Genomic DNA, 12,690 nt, shown 5'->3' on the forward strand with positions numbered 1-12,690 from the left:
AAGAACTTACTTCACATGTGAAGTACTTTGATGGAATAGATTCTCTTAAAATTTAAATAGTAACACATTAAGTAATTAAAAACCTGAGATTAAGACTTTTATCCCTGGAGTTCTGTACTCTGCATTTCACTACAGTTGAATGTATAAATCATGATTTAAAAAGAACAAACCAACAACTTAGTGGGTCATTGTTTTCAGAGTGTTCTTTTTAGTTTTTAAATTTTTGAGTGCTACTAGGAAAGAATTATGAAAAGTCAGCATGGCCCCATGAATTCAGAAGAAATCGGTAATACACTACAAACAGATGGAAATGCAATGCTGTAAATTTGAGCATCTGGAACAATTAAACTCTGTCACTGAAAAACTAATTATTACATATCACTAAACACTGTTTCAAATTATATCACTTGAAAAGTATTTGTAATGTCTGAAAAAAACTGTAACTGTGGACAAAGTAAAACTAGCTGCAAATATTTAACAGTGTAATAAATTACCAACATCTTAATTATCAAGGGTTGTGAAAGACACTACAGCAGGTATTGACTTTCTGTTGCAGAGGAAGTTGTTATATACTTACTGTCATCAAACACTCCAGCATTTGCAAGCAGTAAAGTGATGATTTTAGGGTCCTTTTCAAGCTGCATAACGTGCTTGCTTTCATTGGAAAGAAGAGTACATACATTAATTGCAAAGTCCACTTCATTTGGGAGTCCAGATAACAGTGAAAGCACCAATTTATTATAGTCATTTGGTGAGTTTAAGTCCATAGACAGCCCATAGCTTTGACGAAGGTAATCTAAATAAGAAAAAACAAAAAACCAACAGTGTTTTCACAGCTAAACTGATTAATATTCAAATGATACATTAAGCAGTATGATTATGAGTACATATTTTTTAAAGTTTGTTAACAAGGTCCTGTAGGTTTTAGTAAGTTTTTACGCTATTTTTTTTTTTCACTAGTCTTTGGGCTAAACGCTGAACACATTCTATTCAGCTTCTACTTAGATTTAATCATATCCAGAATGCAATACTGAGGTATGTTCTCCCGAAGAAAAGCTTTAATAATGTAAACTTTAACTAAAGTGGAATAGAACTATAATACAATTCAGAGTAATTTTCTACACAAAATTCATTTTCCATAAACATCTATTCCACAGTCTACCAGCTTCCAATTTGTTTATTGGTTGAACACTGATACTTTGGCCTCTAAATTACAATGGTGTTGATTCTGGCACCTTACACACGTGTTTTATTGCTCAGATTTCAAACTTTAATTAATCATATGCCCAGTTCAAATATTTGGCTCTGTAAAGAAATGACTGATGTGACAGAAACACAATCTGTGAATTTTCAAGGTCCATTTTCCCAAATAACTATTTAGCTGTACTAATTAGAAAAAGAAACACTTGAAGAGAAATAGCTTACCAATTTTCATATTTCTTTTGGTTTGGCTCATACTAAGAAGGTTTTTGAGTATATTAGTAATCTCAGCAACTACAGATTTCATGGTTTTACTAATACTGTAAATTTAACTATATACTACGAAGGTAGCCTGTTGAATTACCTAAGTATCTATGTATGCAAAAAATAGCACTTTTTTTCATCAAAAATTTACCTGACACACTGTGTTGCTGGTAGTTATAGGAAGTTGGAATTGCACCAATAGGAAGTTGTGGCTTTGGATTGCCTGGTTGTACCTCATCATCCTCCTCCCCAAAATGATGGACTTTTTCATACTTTTCTAGATAACTGGAAAAAAAAAAGAGAGGTTTTGAATATTCATAGAACAACTAAATCTTTCATCCCCCAAGAACTGTCAGAAAAAAACCAAAGTATACACATAGGGAGATTTACTGAAAACAATGGTCGAAGTGGTATAAAACATAAAAAGTGAGTCAGATAAACAACAGGTGATACAGAAAATTCAGATATGAGGAACTGTAGATTTAGACATTACTTCACATTGCTCAAAAACAGTCCCTAGCTAAATTGCAACCTGGTGAGCCCTCTTGTGACTCAGTCCATTTCTCCCAAATATTTTGCTTTTGCTACCCAAAATAACTCTGCAGGTGAAAGTATCATAAAAATTACTCTGTGCAGGTTACCAATACACTTACTAAGATCAAGTCCAGAAAAATACTTATTTCTTTTTGCCCAACTTAAATAAAATCAGTATACTAAGTTTTAGAAATTACACAAGGGTAAATTAATAGAATGCAAGAGACTAGGAGCTCAAATTTGGGACCAGAAGTTCTGAGCCATGCCTACAGCTAATGGCTATTGGAAATTCCTTCAAACCCCTTAAGAAACAAACAAAAACACTGAATATACTGAACAAGGAATAGGTTACAAACACAGAAGTTATATATACCAAAAGTAATCAATAAGCTTGATAAATTATTTATTTCAAATATCAGTTCATTTAGCTTTATGTAACTTTCATAACTTTCTGCACTCCAATATATGAAGGCAACTTAAAAGGCCCACTGCAACCTTAACCTCACAGACACATAGCAAAGCCCTTTATGAAATTATGTTGAGATCATAAAGCTGCCTAAATTTGAAAATTGTCATTGTTCTGAAAACTGACAATATCAAGTAAATTAAAAATTGTAGTAAAAATATTGCATAATCAGGAAAGAGTTTAAAACACTGACCTTCCTGTTTATATATGGTAAAAATATTAAATATATGAGTAATAAACAAGCTTTTGGTATAAATTTTGTCAGTAGATACTGAAGTCATTAACTCACGGTGAATCAGAAAGACTTTAGGATAACAGTATTGTCATGGATCTCTGGGGAATATTCACATGCATTAAATTAGTGATTACTTCACAAACTGAAATACCAGTGATATAACAATACATTTAGAACATGAGCAAATACATTTTTAATTAAGAAAACGGTACATTCCATAAGAAAGGAAAAAGTTCAGAGTTAGTAAGGCACATCATGGTGTTCTATGTCATATATTACTCTATGATTCATGTCTGACTAGCTTTTAGGCTATTCAAAGTATTTTATATGTTATTATGTGAATCACTGCCATGGCACCCTCCCTACTACTTCGACTCTTGAGTGAGTTAAGGAGTCAGCAAAAACTTTCCCTGTACCGTAATTTGCTTTTAGGGTCTTTAACAGTCTAAAAGTTACATTTGAATATGGTTGGTTGTTATCTTTACATTAAAAATCCTCATTTATGCTAATTAGGTTCCGATTTAAAATCTAAAAAAATTTACTCTATAAAATTGTTTATAACTTTATAGAACTCATAGTTCAACACTCTTCTATCTATAGGTCTGTTAACCTAAATCCTGTTTCTTCTGGTTCCATTACATTTCCCTTACCCTTTTACCCCATTTCTTTCCTTTATCCTGCATCTTATATCCAAAGATTAAAACCAAATACAATTCATAGCTTCTCTATGGCAAAAGTTGGTTCTCAGCACATGAACAAAAACACTAATGTAAGAGGCAAAAAATAAAATGAAATTGTGTACTTAATGAATTTATTTTTGTTGTATTAAAATGGTCATTTAGAGAGCCTGACCTCGATTTTTACATAACTTTTGTTATTCTCCTTGTTGCATTTTATCAGAGAAGTAATATCATAGCTTTATTCTGCTTTATTACCTTCTTTCAGCTATTCAAGTGTTTTTTTAAAAACTAATTTCCTTCCAATATTGATGAATTGTTAAGCATTCCACAAATTAACATGACATCACTGAATATAGTTATCACACATCCAAAGATTAGATGTGACAATTTCCATTTTCCATATTATCATTTACTTGTGAACTTCTTAAAACATTTGAGGGTACATTTAGATTTGAAATTAGGAAGAAGTTCTTCCCTGTGAGGATAGTGATGCATTAGATCACGTTGCCCAAAGAGGCTGCAGACATCCTAGCCCTGTAAGTATTCAAGGCCAGGTCAAATGGGACTTTGAGCAACCTGATATAGTGGAAGGAGGGGGTTGGAATTTGATGACCCTTAAGATCCTTTCCAACCCAAACCATTCTAGGATTTTAGGATAACTTATACAAACCCCCAAAACCAAACCACAAGTAGTTCAGTGTGTATGTATAGATATATATTTGTATATACACATACACACACAGTGGAAATAAGTTTAGAGCTCAATTCAGAAACATGCTTAAGCTCTGCACAGAGGATTAATATTAAAAATACTAGAGGATGAAGTAATTTAAAAGCAGTAAAGAAATACACACATTGTGGAACATAACTGATAAAATATTTTAAAGCATGAAGCTATACAGTAGCACAGTCAAGCATTCAATTGTGCAGTCAAAAAATTGAAAGCCTGGTAAATAATGCATCATGTAATGTCATGTATCCCATGACTCCATGCATTCTAAATGGTATCAGTACTGGTTTCTTAAAATAACTGTGTAGATAACCTAACACAACCACAAAACAAAGTTTACTGGTAAAGACACTCATCTCTTAATGTGAAAGCTAGAAATCCATGGGTTTAAATCACCTAGAAAGTAATTTTTTTCCAGTAATGGTGACATTTATTTCAGGCTTACTGTTTTGAACTACGTACGCACTGACTGACCAGCATCTCTTCCCTATTCTGACCATTCTGAACCCAGAAAAATATGTGTCTATGAACTCAAAATAACACTAGTGGCTTATGTACTCTGACAAGTTAAATTCCCACCTGTACGGATTAGTGATTGGTATTTTAAAATAATAGCAGCTTCTAAAATCCTGAGAGCTGTACAAGATCCAGGACTACGTGCAAGGCTAACAGTATGCAGGGTCATACTATTTTCAATTTAAAATATTTTCAGTAAAACACTGCTCACTGCAAGTCCAGTCTTCTACCTGCTACTAGCATTTGTTTGCTGTCTTTCAAACAGTTAAGTAAATAACTGAATCCACCATCATCCTCGTCATGGTTTGAATGAGTTTGTAGTGTAACTGAGGTGACCAATGCTGAAAAGATGACAAGGGAAAAGGAAACTTAAAAACCTAGAATTGATCTTTCCTACACATGCGCAAGCGTATCCTCTGCCTTGTACTCCAACGAGACCATCAGAAGCTGTTGAAATTGAACATGTCTACGAAAAGATATGGTCTTCAGAAAATCAGATTAATCAAATCTATAAGTCCAATCAATTTAAACAGTGTCATAAACACATTTATGTAGACTAAGACCTAAAAGAGTAGATCAGAGTCAGCTTAATTTTCCCTTCTGACCATCCAGTCTCCCACTATTCAGATTGCTCAGTTAAAATGAAGAGGATTCTAGGTTGGCTTTCCACTGAATAGGGGTCAGATGAATACTAGAGCTGATGCAAGGGAAGGAGCAGGTCTACACAGATGAGGATGACAACAAGATGACATGCATGTACGATTTCTACACTGGCAGAAGCTACATTGTCTTAGCTTGTCTAATGGGAGTTCATAAGTGCTGTGGCTAGATCTCATTTCTTAATTTGTTGGTCTGAGTCACAGCTTAAGCTTACCATAAACCACTTTCTTTACTGAATGTAAGAGCTCACAAGAATATTTAATAAGGTGAAGAAAAATCACATTACAGAAACACATGTAGTATCTGAAATATAGTTTTCAAATATACTACTACCTTTTTCTGGACTTGCCCATTCCACCAAGAATGAAGAGCTATTTAGGCTTTTTTTTTTTAAGTGTCTTATATATCATAAAATAAATCCACGTTGTTCCATACTTCAAAATACAGAATCTTGTACTTTTTATTAAAGATATGTCCCAGCTGAACAGTGTGAATATCCTAGATGTGCTCCTCTGTTAATATCTATTTTACTAAAATGTGTTAAAACAGTTCTGCCAAACACAAAAACTCTGAAATGTCAAAATCTACCCTCTTGGAAACCAAACAATTACATTGTTTCCTACTTGGTTTGATTAAGAAATTTTTTGAGGGCAGAAAAAAAAAAATTAGAAAAACTTCACAAACTAAAAAAAATCATAATTATTTTCACTGTTGACAATTCACACAAAGTTCTCACCAATATCTTCCTAAATATTTTATGAAATCAGGATTCAAATCAACCTTAAGTGATTATATAGTTTTTCCCTGTGTCAAAACAAATAGTGACTTTACTTTCTTAATTTCTCAGTTCTTTTTGTTGTTACTCAATTTACTGAAGTTCTACCTCTTCAAAGAATACTCCTCCTTTCCTCTTGTCACTGACAAGTAATCAAATTCGGTGAGGTAAAAAAAAATATTAACAAAACAAAATAAAGCCTCCAACCACCACAAAATATGGCAAGCTAAAACAAAGCAAACAAAAAAATCCGACATGACAAAGAGGAATGCCTCCCCCATCTCTAACACTTGCATTGATTCCTTTCAATATACTGCTAGTTTAGAGGAAGGATGATTCACTGTTTCTGAATCAACTGAGTTCAACAGCACTGTAGTACTGAATTTCAGCTATCATAACCAGACTGTAACAGACTGCTTTAGCATGATTCCTTTATGCTACATAAGTACTGACTGTTTACAGACAGCTGTACAGGCCTCAATCCTCCAAGCCGTCCTCCTATTTCCTGCAGAGAGAATGCATGACCTAGAATTTTACTGTAGAGAAGGAGCTTTGTAAATTAGCTTGTAAATGAGCTTTACTAGTCTTAAATTCTAATCTTACCAGTCTGGTATACAGCTACTATGCAAACAGCAGAATAGTTATCATAAAGACAGATCTTGCTCTGAAGATGTAAGAAATTTAAATATAATAAATGGAGCTTTTCTACAATGGAAAAAGTTGTACTTTTTCTCATAAATTATAATCAGATAGTTACAAAAGACAAATATGTTTCAAACCAACCTAGATCTATAGACCAAAAATGTATACTTTCATCACAGGAAAAGGTTTTTAGGAATTCAGAATTCTTCCTTAATTTATCAAAGTCACAGACAGTATACATCAACAATACAGGTCTTAATCTTCCAATCTTCTCTTTTAATTCCAATGCCAGCTGAATGGCCTCAAAAGAGAAAAATGCAGCTATTACGTAAAAAGAATCCCAAAACCTAAAGCAGCTAATTAAATGAAGGACCAGAATGAACTACTAGTGAAGCAAGCAACATATATGGGATATAAAGCTTTCAAAAACATCTTTTAAAAAACTCAAAGTACTATGTTGAAGCCTTGATGAGAATAATGAGAAAAACTGCCTTCTGTATGTGCACTGAAATGCGCTTCACAATGTTAGCATGGCATCTTGAACTGGTGTTAGCCCAGTGTAAAATACTCAAGGAACTTAAATCAATGAGACCCAGAGTCAATTTACAGCTGCTACAGCTTTTCAGCTGGGATCACACCTCTGTTCTGACAGACTTCAGAAAAGTCAACCAACCAAAACCGAAACAAAACACCAAAAAAACCCTCCTCCTCTGCCAAACAAACAACCACCATGCATTTGGTGAATAGCCAGAACTACAGGATATGCAAAGCATTGAAAGATAGGAAAAAACACGGGCAACCAGAGCACTTGAAGGCTGGCTACTTTTTGAAGGGAAAGTGATTTCAATGCTCTCTGAAAACTTGTTTCCTTTAAGGCTCCCCAGAGTTGTAAATCAAAAGATCATATCCCTTTGAAAATCAAGTTCATATATTACACATTTTGTTCAACTGACAGAACTTGACTAAGTCATTTTGTTCTGTTCAAGTGTCTGAGAAAATAAGTTCTATGGAGACAAGTAACATTTCTGTCCATTAAAAATACTTAAGTAACAACGCAGTTTTTTGTTCAGCCAAGTTACTTTCAGGCTTTTTTTCACATATTTCGGGAAAAGTATTAATAAACTGAAATCTACACAAGTCACAACTAGTGACATGTGGAATCCTGGACGGGTTTATAGCATACCATAAGGTACCCAGCTAGGGTTTGGGGAAAATTTCTAGTACTTTTTTATTCTGGTTCTTGCAAAAGTGGAACATTTTAATTAAAAAAAAGCATTGAGATTTTTAGACCACTGCAGCATTCCACTAAAAACTCCACACCATACTTCCTTAGTATTTGTCATTTTATGTAACAGTATGACACACCTGGCTTATTCAGGTATTTTCACTCCCTATACCAGCACACAGTAGATTTGTCAAATTTATATTAAGCCAGCACCTAGCAAAACAGTGAAGACAGCACTGACCATCACAGTTCAACTATCTTTGTATTCATTTCAAGAACAAGCAGGTACCATACCTACTAAAGCTCTCCACCTAATCTTTCTTGTAACTGGGGTTTTGGCTGCATGAACTTGCCCAGATTCTGTTAGCCTGAACACCTTCTGTAACGAAGCAATACAAATGCTGTCTTACTGCTCATTCTTTTGCATCCCCTCTATCTGCAATCCTATTAACAACAACATCCTGGATAATTACAAGACAAAATCCTTACTGTAATAAGGATTTCACACTACGCCATACTCCAGGTTCGTGTCACCTTAAGTGAGAATTGCTACATAAGGTCTCTTTGTCTCTCATTCGACATAACTCTTGCCCTGTTCTAAAGGACTAAGGAACTGCTTGTGGCAATGCTATGCCAGCTAGAAAAATTTTCAGAAGAGGTGTTCATGCTTGGGTGAAATGACAAAAGTAACTAAAAACACTGGAGGAAGCAGGGGAAAAAAAAAATACAGCTAATTATTATTGTAAGGGTTTGAGCTTAAACAAACAAATACCTCTCAAGCTTCAAATAATGTTCTTCCCTAATACGTGTAGTGCACTGGTACTTGCACTCATGCATTTTTTACCCATCTGACTTCTTCATAACGGACAGCTCATCAACCTCTTGTGCCAATCAAAACCAGCAACCCTTTTAAAAACATAACATCTTTACCAGACAATCCATTATAGTCCTATACCACAAATCTATGCCTGCTACAGTTACTTGAAAATCTGATTAATTTGCAAAGCTTAATAACAGGGAGTATTTTAGTCACAGAGAAAGCTGTTTCTCAGCAGGGCCAAAGCTCTTACACTCCTGCTGCTGGTACAAGCAGCAGAGACCAGTGCCAGCCACACTGTAATTACACAACTGCTACAACTTAACAGTTCAACTGCAGCAGTAGCAGCAGCTTTGAGTAATGTCTAACTCATTCACTCATCTCATAGATGTTTGTTTACAAAACCTCTGTACCAAGAGTGATCCTAACCAGGTTCCTGAAAAATGAAATTCAATAAGCCACTTCAAGGCTCTGCTCAACTTCTAGCATACACCAACAAAGTGCCTCAGTCTTTGGTACCCGAGCATTTTGCTAGTGTCATCAGCAATCTTTTCAGGGCTTTTTTCCTTGGCCTCGAGGGCACTGTGAATTCCAATTCAACAGTAATATCCAACTATGGTCAGAACTGATGCTTGCAGCTGAATCTTTCAAGAGAATGTTTGTGTGTATTCCATCTTTCCAGATCTGGAAAGCAAACTCCACATCTGGCGAGTGCTCCACTATGTGGCCACAGAAGGCTGTCCTCCAGCCTGGGCTGGTCTGTTCAGAGTCAGTTCCCACACAGCGCCATCATACGCACCATACCAGGGACTCCACCACTCCAGTCTCTACCCTGACAACGTTCTGTCACACATTCTCTTGAATTACGAGACTTAGGAACAAACTCAGAAGGCTCTGTGCAGATTAAACTCAATTCAAGGACTTTATACAGATACAAACCACAATTGCACACACAAGAATTTAATTGTGTTAACCACGTTCTGTAACACAGGTCATGTGAGACAACATGATAGATGGTCTAATTTGTGGGTCGCTTAAAATTGGGTTAAAAATTCTTGGCCTACCAACAAACCTTTGTAAACAGAACAAATACACGCCTTCACAAAGCCATGAATCTTTGTTAAGGCAAGATGTATTATTTATTGTTAGAAAAAGAAGTATAAAATTCATAAGCATCAGCAATCTTGGAAGTTTCACTTTTTTTTTCACATTACAAGAAGAAAAAGATGCAATGCTTCTAAGTCAAAAGAAAAAAATCACCATTCTAAAGTCACTGAAAAAACATTCTTAATATCTATGGAAACACCAAAAGGAAAGAAATTAAGGGCACTATTTTATGCCTTCGTATTAATAATACTCCAATTTAGAAGGGAAATAATAGAAGACATATGCCAGCCAACTAAATTGTATATATTGTGCAACTTCAAAAGACTGAGGTGGTTGGGGAACACACCATGAGCCTCCAAAGAAACTGCGCTACCAGGAACTTCAACAAGTTCTGCATAAATACACTGTATAACCAAAAGCAAGAGAAGAAAACAGGTATTTTGACGATCTCCAGTTAAGAGAAACTCTGTGTTGTTACTGAAGGAGGGAGGAGGGAGAAATAAGTACTAAAATAAAAGGCAAAAGTTTCATTAATCATGGAGATTTGTCTCTGAAAGCAAGTTTAAACCTCCTCTTACTTCTAGATTCCTTTAACTTTCCTCCAACGCTTCCTGTGGCCAAATTTGGCAGAAGGAGTACATGGGGAAGTTTCCACATAGCAAAAGCAGTGGGCCCAGCTGACACAATCTTGACAGTTAAGCAACTAAATTCTGGTCTACTATGCTGTAACTAAAATGTATTAACCCCTGCTCTTTTGAAATTAAGATCCTTCACTTACAAGCTTGTTTTCATTTATTTTTGAATTTAATTTAAACTGAAACCACTTGTTCAGTTTAAGCTCCAAAAACTTGGAGCTGCAGTCCAGTTATTTTCCAGGATCAGCTCTCCTACTGCATTCTCACTGTTTGCCAAAAACAACTCAAAAACAGCATCACCTCTTACTGCTTCAGCAGCTGTTTCATTAGATCTGATGGGCCTCACATCCAGGAATATCTGAGCTATACTATTATTAATAGTATTAATTCTACAGTCTATATCTGGGAATTAATTTTGCAACAAAGGCAATTCCCAGATGTATTCATCTTATTAATATTACAGTCATTTTGTTGCCATCTAGGATGACAGCTCATAAGTCTGCCAGGTATCACTGCAGTCTGAGTTTAGCTCTTCAAACAAAACATCAGAATCCTCAAGATTTTTTAGCTATTTTTTAACATGCTCACAAATTTTAGAAAAACTGCAAGTTTCTCTATTTTGAGAAACAGTTTACAGTACCATCTCAGTGCCTGAACTCAAGAGTATCCGAATGACAAAGATGCAGTAATACAAATGGCACAACCACACCTTATGAATCACTGTAGGTGTGTGCAGGACATTATAGCTAAGCACTCTGTGGCTTGCCCAAAGCAAGTCACAACATACTATTACCCACACTAGCCACCTAGTTTCAGACAGCCACTGAAATCCCAAATGTCACTGCATTATAAAAGCCTCTACAACAGTTTTCAGTGTTGTTCTATCCACTGGAGAGCTGGTAGTGACACAAGTGCATGTCTCCACACTGTAAGATGTATTGTGATACAGTAATAATGATACTTTCAACTAAATACAGCTTCCTAAATTAGTTATATCCAGCATGTCATGTAATACAGTCTGTACAGAACGTAAAAACTTGTGTTCAGTGAACACTATTTAGGTCATTAAGTCAAATGTCAAAGTAAAAAGTATCTGTTTACATGCATTCTTTCACAAACATATCCTAGAATTGGGTGGTGTTTTGACAGCAACAGATATTTATCTAGTATGTGCACTTGAAGAAATATCTTTCAAATAAATAAATAAATATGAAAGGGTAAACAGGAGTGGTTGATATATTGGCTGAAAGACCTATTGACTTTATAGAGCCATATAAGCAACATAAAAATATTCAATTAAGAAGTAACTACATGTAAACTATTATGAAATTTAAATTAGAGAAAGATTTTTGCTTTTGTTGTGGGTGTTTTTTCAGGTGACGCAAAAGAAAAGGGAGAAAGAAACAACACATTGCAAGAATACAACCTTCTGCCAGTGCACTGACAGAATAGTTGTTCCCATTAAAAGAGAAAATTTCTATAGCAATTCAGTCTTGGCTTTTCCCCCAAATTTAGGATGCAAATTGGCCTCACAGTATCTACAATTAAGAAGGTGATTCCATGTTTTCTTTAGTTCACAGTTCGATTACTAAATATGTACAGAGGGCTGGTACTTGCACAGCAGATCTACGGACCACTGTCTTGTGTGCTTTCAAGGATTTCATTGACGTTTTAAGGAAAACTAGACACTTTTTTAAATGCGAGCAGCTAATTCTTTAATTTTCTGCCTGCTAGCCATTACATAAAAGTTATTCACACAGCATAATGTCCTCAAAAGAATGTATCCAGTTGTGTTCACCTCAGGCCATTATAAATAACACATATATCAACAATATTACAGATGGTAACAGCCACTCACATCGCATTAGCTAGGCAGAATAAATTTCTCCTATAAAGGTGTAATCTAGCAAAATATCACAATATGTGAATGGTCTCACATCACACGACACACTCAAAACATTTTGCTAAGCTGGAATCTGTCTCTTCTGCAAAGACTTTCACCCTTCTTTTCAACTGCAAAAACTTATGGCATATGTTTCTGAGATTTAGAAATATCACACACTTCCAAAGAAGACTGCAGCCAAAAGACAAAAATACTCTTGGGACTTAAAACACTAAAAAAATGTATAATACCTCATATTTGCATATTTCATTATTACTATGCCATTAGAAAAAAAATGCTTATGCACGTTATTCAAACACTC

General features: G+C 35.1%; 1 protein-coding gene across 2 annotated transcripts in view; it reads right to left on the bottom strand.

Moving 5' to 3' along the window:
* The window catches only part of ARID2 (AT-rich interaction domain 2), a 101,226-nt gene that overhangs the window by 40,752 nt on the left and 47,784 nt on the right, over positions 1-12,690 (bottom strand). For both annotated transcript variants that reach the window (XM_062017054.1, XM_062017057.1), the window contains 2 exons: positions 1,616-1,749; positions 578-796 (listed from right to left, as the gene is read on the bottom strand). In XM_062017054.1, the coding sequence (XP_061873038.1) occupies positions 578-796; positions 1,616-1,749 (353 nt within the window). The remainder of the gene's footprint in view (positions 1-577; positions 797-1,615; positions 1,750-12,690) is intronic.

This window comes from Colius striatus, chromosome 1 (genome assembly GCF_028858725.1).
Source record: "Colius striatus isolate bColStr4 chromosome 1, bColStr4.1.hap1, whole genome shotgun sequence".
NCBI lineage: Eukaryota > Metazoa > Chordata > Aves > Coliiformes > Coliidae > Colius > Colius striatus.